This window comes from Charadrius vociferus, unplaced genomic scaffold (assembly GCF_000708025.1).
Source record: "Charadrius vociferus isolate BGI_N301 unplaced genomic scaffold, ASM70802v2 scaffold261, whole genome shotgun sequence".
Lineage (NCBI taxonomy): Eukaryota > Metazoa > Chordata > Aves > Charadriiformes > Charadriidae > Charadrius > Charadrius vociferus.
In genome coordinates, this window is record NW_009646856.1 from 1,035,466 (window position 1) to 1,055,284 (window position 19,819).

The following is a 19,819-nucleotide window of genomic DNA, read 5'->3' on the forward strand; positions in this document are numbered from 1 at the left end:
GAGTTTGCAGCTTGAATAGAACTAGTCATTAAACTGCACTAGCTGAATAAATGGAAATGAAGAAAATATTCACCTTATATTTGTAGAAAGCTGAGCAAACTCTGGCTTCAGCTTTTCAGTTATCTCTGCCTAATGCTTGATTGGAACTGGCCTCAGTTTAGGCCAAAGCATGCACATGTTACCATTTTTGATGGCTTTGGTGGAAAACTAAATATCCAGTTTAAATGTTTAGGAACTGGGAGGAGTTTGTGGGATTTCTTGTGTGATAAATTGGCTTTTATTCACCCTGAATTGTACCCCAGGATAGCCATGGTAACTTTCTGTAAAGAAAACATAGAAGAACTGAGGTCTGTCAGCAGAACCACTGGCAGATTTACTTTCTGCCTTTTGTTTTTCCTGTAAGTGATGGGAGGTTCAGAGGATCACACAGTAATATATGACATTTCATAAGCATTCATAAATTATGCAGTCAGACTTGTTGGATTACAAAAGCCTGGAAGCAACAAGTGCTCCTTGCGTTATAAATTAAATGGCTTATTTACAAAGATGACATACTATATGAATTGCGAGAAGTTATGATTAAAGGGACAGGCCTGTGCTGTTTAGGACGTTAATTAGAAGAAACTCATATTTGAGAAGAAACAAATGCACCTTTTTAGTTTGCTGTGGGTTTACTGAAGTGCTCCACTGATTGTGTTCTAAACCATCTTCCTTTTCCAGCAATTTTAAGTGGTTTTTCCTCAAGCATTAGCCTAATGTTGAGGTAATAAAGGAATCATGTATCAAGGTTCACAATCCAAATTTAAAATGGTGATCAGCTCCGTGGGTAGAAAATTTGGCTTGTTCCCTGCTGTATGATGCTGGTGAGGCACCAGCTGGGGTGTGCTGTCATCCCCGAGAGCCGAACGGTAATTGGAGTAACTAATTGGAGGCATGACCCCTGAAATAAAGATGCTGTTATTACATCTGCAATCATCTGTGCAGGGCCCTTGAACCTGCCCTGCTGACGCTGCGGCTTTTCCCCCTTTCTCCCTGGTGAGGTTCCCAGGCAGAAGCAGCTCCAGCATGGCTTCTGGAAGGCCTCTTTTGCCCCCCGTGGGCGCTTTGTCCTGATCAGAGCTCCTCACGTTCCCTCCCCTGTGCCCTCTCGGGGAGGGGGGGAACAGCAATCCTGTTGCTTTCCAGGGAGATGTCAGTTTGATTTAGCACAGAAGTGCCCAGGCACTTGTCACGCCTGAGTAGGGATTTTGAGGTTGAGCTGACCATCGCTCTTAGGGGCATCTCTGAGTGACTGCTCCTTTCCAAGCGTGCACTGAGAAGAGGAGAAAGCGAGGTGGTGAGCATGGTGGTGGGCAAGATTTGGGAGCGTGGAGGTCTTAATAGGAGGGTGCAAAGGCAGGTGGTGAGTAGGCTTGGGGGGGGCTTGGGGTGAAGGAGGACGGAGAACACAGGTGGGAGGCCAAGGCTGGGGGAGAAGAGGGCATGAAATGGAAAGATAAGAAAAATGGGGAATTGCAAATGAGGCAGCCTTTCAGCTTTTTGAATGAGCAGTTGCCTCTCAAGGAGCCTGTTGCCCTTCGTGCAAGGCTTGCATGCTCATTTTTTATTGGAGATAGGTGGTTTTGGTGCTCCTGAACTGCATTGCACACTGATTTTCTTATTTTTCTGCTGTGACACTCTTGGGTTACATGAAAGAGAATGAAGCTTAATGGTGTTCTTGATTTTATAGATCAGCTTGTTGCTTAAGCCAAGTACCCACCACCACCACCACCACGCCGGGAGGTCTTATTTGCTGTTCTGTTTCTCCTACAAAGTAATTTGAACTTCTCCCTTTCTCCCAGTGGCTTGTTAGGATGCCCTGGATAAGGCTCAGCCGAGTGAGGGGGGATATCCAACAGCACTGGGAGTTGGGAGCATGTTCCGCAAGGATAGCAAGGGAGGTTGTGATTCACATCTTAAACAGGGCAGGGTTTTACAAAGCTGCTGAAGTCTCGGGGAAGATTAAACATTAGTGACCCTTAAGGGATTAAAGAGAGTTTAGATTTTAGCAGGCATTTCACTAATGAAATCACAGGTCTATAATTTCATTTCACTTCCAAGGCTAGATGCTAATCGAAGCACATCCTTCCTTTTCCTGTTACGGGGGTATATGGATAGTTCAATTAACAGCATAAACAACAAGGAAGCATAAACAGCCAAAGGCACAAAATGCTGTGTCTGTGTGGCTTTCACAGAAACAGGGCAGAAACTCTTAAAGGGATGAAAATGACTTTTCCTTTGTATGAGACAAGCAAGCCCTCGGCATGTTTGCACTTGTGGCCCTTCTGCTTTAGTCCTAATACGGCTTTTTACCGAGAGCTGGCCTAAGATAACCTGCTCCTGCAGTGTTTACAGACTCCTTATAAAATGTGCATGCAGGCACTCTGGTCCTGCCACAAGCTGCAAAGCCTCTGCCTCCCTCGACCCCCAACCAAGACAGAAAGGACTCGCTGATTTAGTGAACCCAAATACAGGGGTTGCTGTTTGAGAAGCCCATTCTCCATTGTACTGAAGACAAATACTCAAAATACTCTATACCTTTAATATTACTGCACATTATATGTCACTTTTCCTTCACTGTGTGTATGTAACAAACTGAAGTGAGAGTGATGTCTCTGTTCAAGCATGAGTGCAGCCATTTCTGAGCTAACATGCATCAGCAGTTTGTCGGTGAAATGCTATATAGCAGCTTTAGAGGCAAAGAAGTCCATCAAATCTAGATTAGAAATCACCTCACCAGCACCATGAATTTACAAGGAGCTCTAAGATATAGAGGTGAGGGAAGAGGGAAATAAGGAAGACAAAAGATGAAACTGAGAAAAAGGTATGGAGAAATAGAGAATGATGGGAAGAGCTGAGGGATTCTTCCTCCTGCCTTTTTTTAGGCATGTCTGAAGTTCATTTGTGGCTGTCATGATTTCTTGTCATCGCAAATATGTAATTTTCCCCTGGCTTCCGATATTTCAAGCTTTTCATTGGGGATAAGATGAATCATATGTTTCAGAATATATAACGGAGAATTCTAGAAATGCAGTCTGTTCAAATGAATTATAATGGTTCTTTTTTCACCCCAAGGATAGCATTGCTTATTTTTCAGTCTTCCAATTAATTTGACATCATTTTTATCTGACTGACAATACCAAGTAATTTAAGTAAAATAGGAAAACATATAAACTGCTTGTGTTTTGCCCAGGTTTAGAGCATTGCTATTTTCTGATGACCTCCTTTTGGTCCAACAGTAGAAATATGGTAAATATCACAACCAAGATATATTCTGTATCAGCTGCGTGTTTTACTGGTGGTTATGACCTTAGGTGCTCATGAGCCTCACCAGAAGGCATTATTGCTCATTATATTTTACACAGTATCACTTAAAGGTGCCGTGAAACAGAAAGTCTTCATGTCAGATCCATCAGTAACTGTGTAGTCTTTAGGGATTTAAAGCCATACATAGCATCCCATAAAGTTGTTGCTAGCAATGCAGTGTTGATTATGATGATGGCTGCTGACCTTACTAAATTTTTACTGTATAGGTAACATGAAAATTTACAGCTTTATTTGACAAGTGTGTTGCATAGTTTTTACTAGTAGGTGCTGATGATTATTCTCCCTCTTCCCTCTTTGTAACCATGAGAAAAAGTCCAGTAGTCAAAGTAAAATTTCATTCTTTTCCCCCAAAGACTCACTGAAGGGTTTATAAAGAAACAGAATCCATTGTAGTTCTAAGTTATTTTTTATCTTATTTGATATACTCTTTCCTGCAGGGTAACACCTTTCTGTTATAAGCAAAAGATTGGCTTTCCCATTTATGTAACTTTTATGGTTCTTTCCAAAGACTTATTTTGTGGCTCTGGCTGAAAACTGTTTTGGCTGCTTTCATCAGGTTCTGAAAGGACCACTGCAAAAGGCGTCCTGTCTATAATGTGAGATTACTCCTGCCATTATAAAAATACTGTATCACAGCTTTAGTAGCGGCTCTTAAATGCATAGCTTTGAAAAAGGAAAGAAACTAAAGATCATGAGAAGAAAAGGCTTAATGTACCAGGCTGTGTTTTATTTGAGACATGTATTTACTCATTGTTTGACAGGATAGGGTGGAGTTTAACTAAATGAGACTATATGAAAGTATTATGTAAAGGGTACAAGTCTGATCTTATTAAGGACCACTGGAAGATGGCAGTTCTCAGGGATGTTTCAGCATTGTTGTTCTTGAACATTGTACCAGAAGTTTCCTACTTAAATGGAAAACTTTCAGTGATGGACTTAGCTGTCAGCTAAATAAGCTGTTGAAATACTTGGGCACAGCGGTCAGCCTCACCATACCTCCCTCACCCACGTCTTTGCCTCCTTCTCAGCCAAAGCGCGGGAAGAGGTGGCACAGCTCTGGCTGCACTGCCTGGATCATACGCATCTTTAAAAAGAAAATTACCACGCAAGTGACTTCCACTGTTTTTTGTAGGACCAAGATGTGGGCCAAGTCTGTTGTTAATATCTGTGGAGAAAAGGTGGGGCTGGGGTTTTGTTTGCTTTGCCTTTGTGGTCTTACCATGAGAAGTTACCATATTGCATGTGTAATCCGCCTAACTGGCTATTCCCTGAGGCTTTTTCCTTCTTCCAGGCTTCAGGAACAAGCAATGGAAATGCTGCATGGAAGCAGTGATCCTGTGCTGATTCCATGTGTCATCTCTTACTCAGTAGCTGAACAACAGCTGGCTCCTGGCTTTGTAGAAACTGAAGGGTACATAATTCAATTTTTCCATTTGTGTTCCAGTTCCTTCTTGGGAGTTCCCCTTGGGGATAGATTTGTGTGCTCAGAAACTGCACTCGAGAAAAAGAACCTAAGAGATCGACCTACTGCAAAACAATCCCTAGGAGGAATAAAAATCTTTGCGTGTGAAAGGTCACCTGAAAAGTGGCAGTAGGGTCGCAGAATTAGGCTGCACCAGGGAAAAAATACGTTCGTGCCTTCTATGTAGGGTTTTGTGCTGACAGTCCCCAAGTCTCTAAATTTGCATATTTGACTTAATGAAAACTGAGGAATGAGCTTAGCTTATTTTTTTTACCTGGCAAATTGTGTATGACCTCATCACCTTTCTTTTTTTTTGTTGTTGCAGAGGCATAGTAGTAGGCAGTTGTGTACTTTTCCCTGATGCAGCAAGTAAGAAAGGACACATATTTCAAGGCAGGTTATAATATTCCTTGCCTGACTGCAAATTCTGAGATTACTGAAGTAACAAAATGGAGCTAAATGTCATGTTATCCCTTGGTTTAATGGAAAATAATTAAGATCATCACTGACTTTATTGAAGGATGTGGGTTTGGTGCCTGAAGCATAAGAAGCTTCTTTTTAATATCCAGTAAAAACGGACAGCCCTTCTCTATTATTAAGTATTGCCTACAGTATGCAATCCCATGAACATAATGGCTGTATTTCTCCTTGTTCATCATGTTAGCAAATAATAGAGAGTCTTGGGCAATTTGCACTGGGAGGTCTTGAGCCACACGGCAGATGAGCGGGTGTGAAGTTCAGAGATTTGTTCGACTTGGCTACTACACTGACCCTTCAGTTCTCATGATAAACTTCGCTGGATGGAGGGGTAAAATCACATAAGAGCAGATGCTCTGCTGCTTTTCTGCTGCTTCAGCAAAAAGAGGGGATGCTAGTGAAATCTCTTTAGGTGCAGAACCCCGGGTATCGGAGCACTGCAGAGGGGCAGAGGCTGGGTGTAGGTGAAGGCTCTCTCCAGCACGCGTGGCATGTAGGTATTTGGGCTGGGTTCTGGCCATCAGGTCACCTCCTGGGAATTGTAGCCTGGTTGGGGAGTTAAGCACGGTGACCCGGACTCACATAAAATCAGCCATGTATGGGGTCAGGAAGATGCAATCCTCTCTGGTGACCCAGTGGTGTGCCCTGCCTCTGCTAGCCGGAGCAGGTAATTGGACATACAACACAGTGGCTTGGCGTGTGCTTCTTGTATTCTCCACTGGCAGCCTTCAGCCAGGGGACTGAAGGGAGAAATGCAGTGTTCAAATGCAAGAGCCCTTTATCACCTTCAGTGCTCTCGATTTGGCTGCTGCAGTGTCACACCGAGCCCTTCAGTGGAGGGAATGATTTGGCCTCAGGAAACAGATTTATTTTGAGAAGCCTTCTACTGTAATTTCTTCCTTCTTTCTGACTGTACCACAGAGGCACTTCATCCTTATCATGCAGGAAGTAGCTGAGGCTCTCTGATACTATTCTTTTAAAATCAAAACATTAAAGCTACAATGCGATGATTTTCAAATTTTCCAGGCATTCCTCCCACCGGCATTAATAGCCCCTCTGCTGTTGCTGTTGCAAAGCTATTTGCTCTTTCAGTATGCAGTACTTGTTCGGTGCTGCACTAAACCTTTGTTGCTTTGCAGTAAAAAAAGCTTCAGTTTATGCAAATGACATTGAAATGAGTTTGATAAAGTGATAAACAGTCACATTTTATGATTGCAACTGTTGGGTTTTTGTTTGTTTGGGGTTTTTTTTACAGTTAATTTTGTGGAAGGACAGGGCTTTACAAACTCCCTTCTGGCATCGATGCAGTAATACGGCGCTCCCATAACAGCATTCTAAGAATTTGGTAGGGCCATCAAACCAACATGATAGCAGGATCACATACATCCAGCACCACAGTGTCCCTTCTCCCTGTGGTAGAGCTCCCTCCCAGCTCAAAAATTCCCTGTAACTAGCAGCTCATCTTCTTAGTTCCTATGTCTTTGGATGGCAGTTAGGTTTCATGCCTTTTTCTTTATTTCCTGTTCCTCTCTGCTTCTGACACATTATTATTCTTTCCAGTGACTGAACCAGACCTCCAAAATCCCATAGTCCCCAAGAGTAATTACAGATCCATTACTGCACGATCCCCACTGGTAGGTTGGGTCAAGTGCTTTATTTTTATCCAGGTCAGCTACTGAGGAGTGTGGTTGACTTTGCTTCCTCAGTAGCTGCATGACAAGACGGGAGTATTTCTGTCACCTGAGTATTTCTGCTGTAGCTGGAGGTTGGTCCTCCCCCAAGTCTGGAGTACCCCATAGGGTTGCTAGTGGTCATTAACGGAAGATGTGAGGCCCCCATGAAGTTTAGACGTCGGATGGAAAATCCTAAAAAGAGCGTGACTACGGCTGCGTGAGAAGTAAATGAACACAGTTTGATTGTATCTTTGTCTGACTTAGGGTTTGATGACCTACATGCTTGTGCTGATCCTGGAGCTCCTGAACATGGATACAAGACACCCAGTGCAGGTGTTTTCTTTGAAAGTGTGGTAGTCCGGTTTCATTGCCAAGAAGGATACAGGCTTAATGGTACTTCAAAAAAACTTTGTGTGAGACACTTTAATGGCTCCCTGAGCTGGAAACCAAGTGATAAACCTGTGTGCCTACAAGAAGGTAAGTCAGTTTTCTCAAAGCAGTTCACCGGTGTCAGTTCTTCTCACGTGTCCGTGTACATGTCTGTGTGTCTCAACACAAACCACAAAAGACTGGAGTCTGTTTCACTGTGGCTTATTTGATACATACTTTAGTTTCCCATTCATCCCATTCATAATCCCCATTTGTCAGTTAAATTTATACTGTGAGAGGTTGTGTGTGTGCATGTACGCATGTGTTGAAAGGGACATAAAGAAATCTGAAGAAAAAAAGATAATACATTTCTCCTCTTAACTAGTTACAAATTGATGCAGAGAGAAAAAACAACCTCCAGTACAAGTAAACTGTAACTTTTTTTTAAAACTGCCTACTTAATAATCCTTTCTGCAATATTTTACTAGGAAAATATAAAACATTTCCTACCATTACTGCTATTCAGGAGTTTTAAAAAATTATATTTTATGACATGTGCATGATTTGAGTAGGAAAATCAAATATACATGGACTGCAGAAGTTTAAAGTCAGAGTAGAAGTTTACTTTGAGATAATTCAGACTATTATGGCATAAACCAATTCATTATATTTTGTTTTAAATAATTAGGACATTAAATCACTTTCTTCTTCTAGGAGTTAGATAGAGGCAGGATTAATTTGAATATCATAAGTGTAAATTTTGGCCAAAATACATCCAAGCAGCACAAACAATTTATTTCACCAAGTCTACTACATAACTTGTTCTGTCAATTCATTTTTGGTCAACAGAGCTATTAAAATCAACAGAGATTAAAAGCGTTGGTTAAATCAAGTATGTACATTTTAGCGTTGTGACTTCTCCAGTGAAGTCATTAGCCATTGCCTCGTTGTCTTCAAGGTGCAACAAGATAAATTCTATTTCAGGATGCCTTCCATCATTTAAAATCAGATAAATATATGGACTTCATTCAAAAGCAGTTGAAGACTTATGTGGCTCATAAACACACTTACTACACAGGATCATGCATCACTTAGCCTGTGTAAAAACCGCAAGTCCTTGTTTATGCTGATGGGTGGGTGGGTGGATATGAGAATCCTGTACCAGGACAGGGGTGCCTGAAGGGACGTGCCGCAACAGGAGCAGGCAGGGCCTGGTAGGACCACTCTCAGGAGATACACATGAAGGGAACAACCCTAAACAGTGGCCTGTGTGAAAGTGGTACATGAGAGTGGAGGTGGAGAGAGTAGCCAGAAGCAGCTGGTAAGTGGTCCTTCAGGTAGCTGCCCCGATGGCAGGAGAGGTCTTGGTAAAATACGGACTCCTGGACATGTGTGAGGCCACAGGATACAGAGCTGTGAGGGGCATGGTCGTGAGCTGTCTCAGGGTACACACTGAGAGGACAGCTGATGTGTAGAGTGTAAAGGCAGTGGGGGCCAATAACACCTGGTCATAATGGTGGCATGGGCCAGTTTCAAAGAAACAACCTGATGCCTTTAGAAAGAATGTATGCATGAAAATCACGCCCTCTCCTCTTACAGCCACCTTTCATAAATGCCCTTGTGCCCCAACCATGACACCTTGTCTCTCATCTCATGGTTATTCAAGAAAAAATATGTGTAGAGTGACAGCAACATATGTCTGAACTGGGTATTTGAACTACTAGAAAAAGCTATAACGCTTGGAAAATCTGTTTTCTTAACCACTACAGGTAGCTTCTAGGAATTTTGATGTGCATCTTTGAAGTAGTACCTGTATCATCCACTGCAGTTGTTAAAATAAGCATCAACATGCTTTATTGAATATTCAAACCATTTCCCAGCCCCTCCCCCGTCCAGTGGAAATCTGTGGAGGAAGTTTCTGATCACAATGCCATCAACAGCAAAACTGCCACTGCTGTCAGTGTGATCAACACTCGAGCCAGGTGTTTTCAAAAAAGAAAGAAATTGGAAGATGAGAATGTGATGGATGATGTGACAACAGTTGCTTAAGAGATAATCATTACTTTGCAGCACAGAACACTTAAAAAGGATTGGTAGCCAATGCTCTGATCAAGCAAAGCACTTAAGCTTGAGCATAACTGTAATTATGCGATTAGTCTTGTTAAAGTTCTGTGCTCAAAATTAGGCATACGCAAAAAACGCATTTCATTATTTAGACTGAAGAGTGGGACCCTGATTTAGGATTTAGTGAAGCAAGTGCTTAAGTACTTTCCTGATTTACGGTATAATAATACCTCAGGTATTATTAAAACTATCCTAGGGTTTAGCAGTAGGAAAAAAAAAATAAAATTAGATGACAGAATTAATTCTTTCCAACACACATTACAGCCACTGATTCAGAAGAAATACTGAGCAAAGGTTCAGTGGCAATCCATGGAACCTAAGCGTTTGCTTTAGTGCTCTTTAGAGCGATCCTTTTGTGTACTGGGAGTAGAGTCATGAGAGAGGGGCCCAATAGGGAGACGGACGATTTAGGAACGTGGCCCATCTGGAGAACAGTTAAGGAGGAATTATAACAGGGTTTGTAATTCTCAGCTCTGTAATGACATACATAAAAGTCTTCATTGCAGAAATTCTGTAATGATATATAAAAAGAAATTTGAAATTTGTAGCAACTACTGGAGAAGTAAGAAGTTAATGTTTTACCATTCATCATTAGCTACCACAAGGTGACATAAACTTTATATTGCATTTACCCATTTAAGGCAGGGGCTGACTGCCCTGCGTGCTATGGTATGCTATACACGCCTCTCATCCCAGTATATGTAAATGTCAGATATTGCCAGCTGAGCTTGAACAGTAAAAAACACTCAATACTTTGGAGTTAATTTTAAGTTAATCTCGTGAGTTTAGATTCAACTAAGGTTGGTTGCATATAATTTTATGTCTGTATGTTATGTATGTTTAATTGTTGTTACGTGTTTACTTTAGATTACTCTAATCACAAACAAATACTATTTACCAAAGGAAGTAAAGCAACCTGTTCAGAATGTGATTGATTTTAAAACTAATACATTTGCCTGGAGCTCTTCATCCAATCAATTCGATTTTATAGGTCTGTCATTTCTCGTTAAGAGGCAGGAGATGTTGTCAGTACAAGAATGAAGTTGCATGACTAGGTGCCCAGTAAATGCCCTGTCAAGAATCTGTGTGCTTAGAGTTATGTTCTCATGTTCATCTACAGCATGTTGTGACTGTAACTTCCATCAATTCTAATATGGTTATGCACATAAATACTAAAGCTCTAAGGTAGGAACTTTGTATTTACTGTTTAAGAGCAATATGTCATGTTGTTCGCACTTTAATCTAATCTTCTCCCACTGTGATAATGTGGCTGCTGAGGCTGTTGCCCTACTTGGAACAAATGCTACCTCTTTCCTATGAGATCGAACCTAAATTTACAGTCTACATGGAGATGGCAAACAAGCAACGAGATGTGCCCTTCTTTCCCAGTGCTTCTGCAGGCAGATGCCTTCGAGATGTCCTCAGTGCCTCATTCTCCCACTGTCAGGGATGATAAAACTGCAGAGAAGTAGTGGACTAGTGCATGGTTTGGCTACAGTTTTCCTGTATGATATTTAGCACTCATTTCTCTTTGCCGTTGTCCCTGGATCTGTGAGATGACTGAAATATTTTTATTTCTCCATCTCTTATCTGTCTTGTCCAGTGTTTGCTGATTCTGAAGCCTGGTTGCAAGCACTATATGATGTTTGTAACCTGTGCTAAACGCAATGGCCACAGGTCTTAGGTGAAGTCTCTGTGCACTGTTGTAATACAAGCAAAGACAATAAAGAGAAAGCGTTATTTAATATACACTGAAATACTGTGTTTGCCTACTAACACAGTAGTATGGATTTAACACTAGCAAAAGACAAGAGACAGTATTGATCATAAATGTTTGCTTTTAAGAGGACAGGGTGCAGATGAGCTGTCCCTGTATTCAACCCATTCTTCATGATGTTCCTTTCATCCTTCCTTCCTGTTGCTCTCTGTTCCAGCCTGTCAGTGTCGTGGTGAGATGTAGTCAAGGCTAATTCAGAGACCGCTCCACAGTGAGATACATAGGATACCTCTGCATTTGAGTTTACATACAGACTAGTAAACAAAACAGTGCCAGAGCATGGGTCAGGGCACTGTTCTTCAACTGCACATGCTGTTACAGTGTTAGAAAGGCCCCTGACGTGGTTTTGGCCAAGGTCAAGTAGCACATCCCAAGCAATTCCTGTGAGTATCTTCTGGATTAGCATGGACCAGGGACAATTTTTGGAGGGTAGGAGTTCACCTGCAGAGACACAAGCCATGCCAAGCCAGTGGGTACCCATGGATGGTGGGGCTATCGCCATAATGTCCAGGCCATGAGTTGCCTTTTTGGGTCCAGGTGCCCTTTGGAGGAGGGAGGGTGGTCCTCCTTCCCCATGGGCTGGAAGAAACAGTTCTGAGAGGTGATGCATGGCTTGCACATAAACTAAAGCACTATGACTATAGTGTTTTAACAAATCTTCCTCTTCAGACCAATCTTCCTGTGATGGGGGACACACTTGGTTTACTAAAGCCAAGAACTCCTAATGTACAAAGCTGCATCTTCATGAAGGTGAGGTCAAGATAAGCCCTTGCACCTTGCAGGCTGTCGGGCCTGGTGGCTGCACCCCACCTCTTTGTGCCTCCGCAAGATAGGAAATGTGTTCCGAACTAGGGCGTTCTTTTGGCTGACCCGTTTTAATATTCATACGGTAGATATAAGCAGATCATGTAAAACTGCCAGAAAGGAGTGTAAGTCATAGCCATTGCTGTTCGATGCTGGTTAAAGACCGTGTATTCCCTTAAATGGTTTAGCAGCTTGCACGGATTTGCTGAAAAAGTACTTAGAATAAAGCAGTTTATTTTCTAGGACAGGACATTTTAAAATCCAGTCACTTATTCTCAGCTTTTCCAAGCAGAATTTGTGCCAGCTAATCCAGTTGTTTGCAGTGCAGAGACGCGGCTACTGCAATTTATGTCTGGCTAAGTGCTAAACAATACAAATTCGGCCAGCGGGAGAGCATTTGCTCAGAAGTCATCAGGAAAAAGAGCTGTAGTACTGTGGTCCATTGGTCTGGTGTTTAGCCGGGGCTTGTAATAGGCCTGTTATCAAAGTCAGCCGGGATGTCGCAGGCGAGGGATGGTACCGCGAGCAACATCACTGTTCTCTGCCAGCATCTAGCTGATTAAAATGATTCGATCTATAGCTGTTACTTGGGATAATGGGGATGAAGTCACCGTAATAGATCATTGTTACAGAATCAATTTCCCCCCCTTTGAAAGTAAAATCTGGTATTTTACTGCAGTGTATTTATGTACACCTCTTTCATTTGTATAGCAACAGAAAGCTATTACACCAAGAGAGTGAGCTGTTCATTGACATTATCTTCTGCCATCCATTTCCAACCTCCTCCTGCGTGGCCGTGGAGCAGGATCCCCATCTATCTCATCCCATCCTCAGGGGGTTCCCGGGGCAGCCTCTTGGTGACAGCGTTCAAGGTTTCACGTCAGGCATTTCCTATGGGGCATCCTCTGCCTTCTCCTCTGCTGACCGATTTGCCAGAGAGAGAGAGAAAATGGCCCAGTCTTTGAAGGCGATGTCTGCAACCCTCACCACAGTGCATTTTATAACCTTCTGTTGGGGTACGCATCACCCCAGACTTGGGCATTTATAAATGAATAAATTCTAATAAAACTTCTTGCTGCGGGTTCTCGGCCCGCCTGGCAGACTGCCAGCCCTGCCTGTGACAGGCAGCAGGAGCTACCTGCAGCACCGGCCAAGGAGCTAAATCTAACAAGAGAAGGGGGAAATTTTTGACTAATAATGTGTCCATGTCCCATACTAGAAGGTAGCCAAATACTTTGTATTTTAGAAAACATCCCTGTAGTGGGAAAGTAGAAAGGAGAGTATGTTTTAACGGGGGGAGCAAACTTCCTATTAGTTAAATGTGGTGATTGATGGAAACTCAGAGTAATAGGTACCCTAGTTTGCCTAAGTAACTAAATGTATTATGAAATACATTTGCTCTTAGTAATTTACATATACTGAATTAGAGTTTACCTTGCTTCTAGTTGCACTTGTAAGCAAACGAGCAAGCTCTTGCTATTGCTTCACTTTGTGCATACTCGCAATTAATTGATAACTACAGATTTAGAGTTACCTTTTCCTCTTCAGTGAGTTACCCATGAAAATGGCAGAAACTTTCTCTTTTGTGCAAGTCTCAAGGGACCTCTGAAACTTCTTTTTTTAATAAATATTGAGTTCCTAAATGAAGATAATTGTCTCTTGTGGTAGAAGTGTTGGACAAAAACCAGCATAAAACAAACTTATAATATTTTTACATTCTTGCTTTTATTTGAAATACTTTGTGGGTTTTGATGCCTGGAAATTTTTATCATCGTCTCTGTCATGGATTACCTGCTGGCAGACAAGCAGATAATTTTCATTACATTTTCCCAATGCTTAATCTTTTTCTGTCTTTCGTTTAATCTCACTTTGCATTTATGAGCAGGATGAACTTTGAGTCACCTGGACTATTCCTTCATATTCTCTTGGCTTGTCTCTTAATTATTCAGTATCAGCAGCGGGTTTTTTTAACTTGCCTCACCCTTTGCTTCCACTTCCCGCAACATCTTTCATTTTTCAGTCTTCTGGGGTTTATTTTATATTTGGGTGTCTTTGGCACTGGTGTATACAGTGATATATAAGACTGTCCGATGCATGTATCACAGGTAGGTAATAGAGCCCGTGCCTGTATATCACTACAAGTTTGCAGTCATTTCCCTTGTTCAGAGCCTTCTACAAACACTTGAGATGCTGCTCAGAGCCTTAAAAATCACTCCCTCTAAAGGCATATGAATTCAGGCACATAAAATTGTCTGATTTAAAATGGAAGCGATGAGATTAAAGTGAAGACATTCACATAATGAACTCTGTGGAATGGAGCTGGATGAACCCTTGTAAATGTACCTGATTTGTATCTGTCTCTCTGCTAAAACTGCAGTTTTTCTGTGTTCCTCATGCCATATCTGTATTTTATCTTTTCTTTTGTCCTGTCCTTAGTGCTGTCAAATAGTCTGCCTTCGCATCGAACTTCGGGATAGTCAGACTGTGCAGTGTAATTTGCACACATGATGAATGGAAGGACAAAATTGAAAACATTCTTCCTAAATGCTCTTAATTTTGTTTGTTTAAAAAAGTCTGGGGGAATGATCCATTATTGTAGCATGTCAGCTTCTACTACAATACTTTGTAACCGGTGATTAACTAGGGAGAGGACTTATATACTGAAATGCATGTATTTTCCAAACGGTTTAAGCAGAGCACTTACATTAACTGATGACTTTTGCTTAAGAGCTTGATTATTGAATAGCTAGCCATGTTTTTTTAATTAAGTTACTATTTTTTTTTTCATGAAGTCACAGATTGCCTTGTTCCACATGTTGAAGATGCAGAGATTCATAACAAGACATACAGGACTGGCGATAAGTTAATAATCAGCTGTCATGAAGGATTCCAGATCCGTTATCCTGACTTAGACAACATGGTTTCAGTATGTCAAGACGATGGAACATGGGATAATCTGCCCATTTGTCAAGGTTTAGTACACCAGCACATCCTGTTTTATAGATCATGCACCTTGTGATAGTTTGCCGATATTTTTTTCTACGGTTGTAAGGATGTCAGTCATCTGATAAGCTCCACTGTACAGTATTTGAATAGTGCTGCTGCTAAGTTTTTTTTTTTGTTGCTCACTGCAGGAAAGAACATGCCCCTTTCTGAACATACCCATACTTAAAGTACTACTTGAAATACTGCTTTTTGTTTGCTAGTCTAAAATCTGACACAGATACATCGCATTAAAAAAAAAAAAAAATCAGGGTTAAATCAGCCAGAAGTTCAGCAAAAGATTTGATGGGCAACTGACATTTTGGCACCCATAAATTTCTTTGCCTTGTGCAGCAGGCAGAGGTAGAGGAGAGATGCAACTGGAACCTGTTCTTCTATTGGAGTTTTCAGCGGAGTGGTTGATCATGTTCATAGTCCGTTAAACTCAAAGGTGTTGCCTGGAAATTCAGGGTGCGCGCAGGAATGATTTTTTTTTGGCCGGAAAGCCATTAGCAGCAGCACTAGTAGTATTGCTAGCATGAGATCCCAGCTTCGTTTAGATGGCGAGAAATGGCTGGGGGTAAGCCAGCTTCAGTGAGTGGGAGTTAAATAAGGCTGGGCTGCTGTTGCCTTTGCATTTCGGACATGCATGTGTTAGTACCGTTGACTTGGTCTTAACCAGTTCACGTTTTGGTAGGAAAATTGACCAGCTGAACAGCACGGAAAGATTGTAACTGTCTGTGCTAAGGGGAAGACTTGGTTAGTACTAACTTTCCTCAAACCTGTCTGTCATCTCCTAAAGCTGACAGTTCTCTGTGGGCAATTAATGACACCATCACATCAATTTGCAGAGTTGGGGCAGGCAGGTGGGGGACCTGGGACACTTTTCAGGAGTGACAATGTCAGGGTGAGACATGAAAGTCAGGGCTTGGCATTTCTGCTGTAAAGTGATGAGATCAATGAGTGGCAGAGCCCAAAGTTACGGGAGCTTAGTTTGAATGGGTCTCCAGAGCGAGGAACTTCGGTTTGGGGCATATCAAACTGTCCCACAAAGTCTCGTCTTAGGCTATGGCACAGACATGTAGAAATTTAGGCACATTACAGAGCTAGCTTTGTGTTTTAGATGCACACATTGCATCTGAATAGGGGTAACAGAAAAGGGGAGTTCTCACCAACACATAGAAAAGTGGGCACTAGTTTTGGGGTATCTTATCCGCAATGGCATCGTGTGTAGCTGTGTGACGTATACAGCCCATTTGTGAGAGTGGGTGCAGCTCACCTATAATTAAGGTAGATTAAAAATCTTGCAGTTAGGTGAGATGAATGCTGAAAAGATAAATTTGCAGGTACTGTGTTTGCCAAAGATCCGGGTGGAAATTTTGTGAGAGCCAGGATTAACTGGGGAAGGAAAAACACCCCAAGTACCCCTTGGCTTGTTACTGTCTTCTGTTGCTGTATTTATACCATGAAACACAATCAACTGCTGCTACTCAATATTCGATATTAACTGCTTTTCAAAAAAAAAAAAGCAGTGCTAATAAAAGTTAAGAAATCAATTGCACAAGAGCCAAGTGCTGTAACTACCAGACAGGTAGAGAATAGGCAATTCAGATTCAAGTGTCTGCCATATTTTGCCAAATTCTATAAACCTGTTCCAAAATTGTCTCCCAAATTTTCTTTTTGCTATGTCAGGCACTAATAATATCAAAGGCTCTTGTCTACTTGCACTAGGTAGGTTGTCAATTACATTTCTATGGCCTTTTGATTACAACAGGCAGGGGAGTCTCATGACGCCGATGCCTTTTTTCTGGCAGAGCAGTGGGAAAGGATTCTAGGGCGTGTAAGAATGCAACTTCAAACTATTTTTGTCATGAGATAATAATGATAATTACTGATCTGGAAATGATGTGAATTACTTAGCAAAAAAAATGTCAAAATTAAGTTTTCAAGCAGCTTGAGGTGCTTGGAGACCTAGGGATTTTCACAAACACTTGGCTCATACAGATTCAAGTAAATCTCTGTCCTGCATTACAAGGAACCCAATGAGCATTAAAATTCTAAGCTAGCAGGACAAAATTTTCCCTGATACAGTTCAGAGAAGAGTAAGCTTGGTCTTGCTCAGGCAGTCTGCGCTCTTTCTTTCTGTCCCACTGGAAGCTGCTTATATCGTCCTGCTCAGTGGGCTGCTCAGTTTGCAGGAACCAGTATGTTATGTGTGGGGAATACTTGATGAGGGGTACGAGCAGTAGGCTATAGATACGATGCCTGAAGCTTTATTTGAGCAGGGAGATAACCAGCTAGTAAAACAGCTATCAAAACCATTGCTCTGGTAGTACAGTGTGCTGTAAAAAACTTTCAGGCTTTTTCTGTTGTTTGCTTCTGATTTTGACCCTCTCCCTCAAATGGCCACTGCAAGGAAATAACCACTTGAAGTGCTGCCAAGACTTTTTTTTTTTTAGATGCCAGCATCTTACAAGAAGTTCTCAGACTGCTTTTAGTTTCCCCTTCAGTCTTAAAATTATGAGAGTCCTATGAACATCCTTCACAAATTCCTGGTAGGGCCAAGAGACCTATTTATGGATTGCCATAATGCAGTTGCTGTTAGTCTCATGACTTCATAATACTATTTTTCATTCCCTGATTACTAATAATCTTTCTTCCACATTATTGCAAATTAAAAAATCAACAGTATTAAGTATTACTCAGAGGGTCATTTGTAAGGCCATGAGGAATTACTTTTTTTCTCTAGTACCAGCTCTTATCTAATACCAGCTCAAAACAGGCTCTGAATATCTGTGAATGACATATTAGAAAGTCATGTTGTCTATTAAATTCACTGCTCTTTCTTGCACCATATATGATTGGTGACCATTTAACTGTCACAGCTCAGTACTATCCATGATACAAATCCCTCAGAAGTAATTCCAGAAGTAGAACATGGTCTGTGTCTACATTTACAATTTCTAGTGATAACAGGTACCTTAACTTTTTGATAACATAATCTGAGCCCTCGCTCAGTGTTTATTGTGGGACTGCTCATAGGAAGTCACGTCCCTTTAGACTTTCTCAGGCTGGAGTTTCAAAATCATTAATTCTGTCTGCAAATCTTTTACAGTTGTGTGCACTTTGTCACAGGAGCAGTTTTAATATTAAAGATGGGTTACACGCCTGTCAGTTTTAAGAGGAGGAATAAAACTCATGGTTTATATAAATGACAATCTTTATTTATTAAAGATTCTACCTCGAAAAGAAATTGCCATCTGCTAAACCAGTGAATGTTTGTGAAACAAGATGCTGTCATTTTCAGTAAACCTTTCCTGGATTTGTTGAGAGTGAATCCCACGCTAGCAAAGCGTGTGGGCTAAACAATGAAAGGGTTTGAAACAGGATAATGAGACATATGTATCTGAGGGAGATTACACAGGCATGCCATTCATAGCAGAGAAGATGAAAAATATCGCACTCTGCAATTTAGGAATTACAACCAAGATGTGTTACGATGACTGAGATGAGCACCTTATAATAAAAGATACCTCCCTCTTCTTAATTTGCAGGTTGCCTGAGGCCATTGGTTCTTCCTCATAGTTACATTAACATATCTGAGTTCAAGTCCTCCTTCCCCGTAGGAACAGTGGTGTATTATCAATGCTTTCCTGGATATAAACTAGAAGGGGCAGAGTTCCTTGAGTGCATGTATAACCTTATCTGGTCAGATAGCCCACCTAGGTGCCTTGATGTGGAAGGTAAATGTCTTATTGTTTGTTTTTCTTTCGATTTTGCAAAATCAGCATGTTCTATATGATTTTAACTCAGGGCTATAACCACGGTTATGCTATATGTAATGTTTCCACAGGCCACACAGAGCGTATCTGGGTTTCGTTACGTGCAACCTATTGGGTCACTGCACCGTTAACTAATGTTTGTTCTCTCGTTGTCTGAAGTGCAAGAGAGGAAGCTCTTAACAATGATTGCTTTGCCCTTAAAATGAAAATTCTTTGCAGCTTTTCTAATAAAAATACTGAGAAAGTTATGGAATTCACATTCATGTGCAGATGGTCAGAGTTTCTGTAGATACGGATCAATTTCTATGATGAACTAAAAAATACTCCATAGAAACTCTTAGCTTGGGCTGTGCCAGCTGCAAACATTATTCAGTGCTACATGATGCTGCACGCTTGAATGTTTGTTGTCTCTCGTAGGAGTTAACCTTAAAGAAGGATTTGCAACCAAAGCGACTGAGCTAATTTATTGATTAGGAACATAAAAACTGTGGTCACTCGGTGTGAGACAGAAGTAAATCTTACCAAGCCAAAAGGAATAACCTGTGACTATAGCTGCAGTGCTGGAATGGAGGATATTGTAGTGTGTTTGTATTTGCATCCCATACATTTAAAACAAAGATACCGAATGGATTGCTCCATATGCTGTCAAAACCTTGCGAACTACCGTCCTCCATCTTCATACTGCATCTTGAATTAAACATTCTAGGAAGTCATCAGAATCCAAATACATGCTCTGCATTTCATTCCCCTAAAAGGGCTACATTTTCGCTCTCTTTCAAGCCTGTGAGGAAGATATCTATATGTAGAATTTAGCTAAAAGCAATTATAGGAATTCATATGTAATGCTTATGTTACTGAGCTAAATGCTAAGCATTCTGGAAGTGTAAAAATTTGCCAAGAGCATTAACAAAGTGATACGCTGCACAAAAGTAATAAAATAATCCTTATTTTTGACTGACAATTCAAGTTTCAAAATTCAAAAATGCCTTTGCAATTTTGGCAT

The 19,819-nt window shown here is 41.2% G+C and overlaps 1 protein-coding gene across 1 annotated transcript in view; it reads left to right on the forward strand.

Annotated features, from left to right (window-relative positions):
* The window catches only part of SUSD4 (sushi domain containing 4), a 116,735-nt gene that overhangs the window by 79,165 nt on the left and 17,751 nt on the right, over positions 1–19,819 (forward strand). Inside the window, exons 2-5 of the mRNA XM_009894338.1 lie at positions 4,658–4,777; positions 7,217–7,455; positions 14,845–15,024; positions 18,589–18,777. Of these exons, the coding sequence (XP_009892640.1) occupies positions 4,658–4,777; positions 7,217–7,455; positions 14,845–15,024; positions 18,589–18,777 (728 nt within the window). The remainder of the gene's footprint in view (positions 1–4,657; positions 4,778–7,216; positions 7,456–14,844; positions 15,025–18,588; positions 18,778–19,819) is intronic.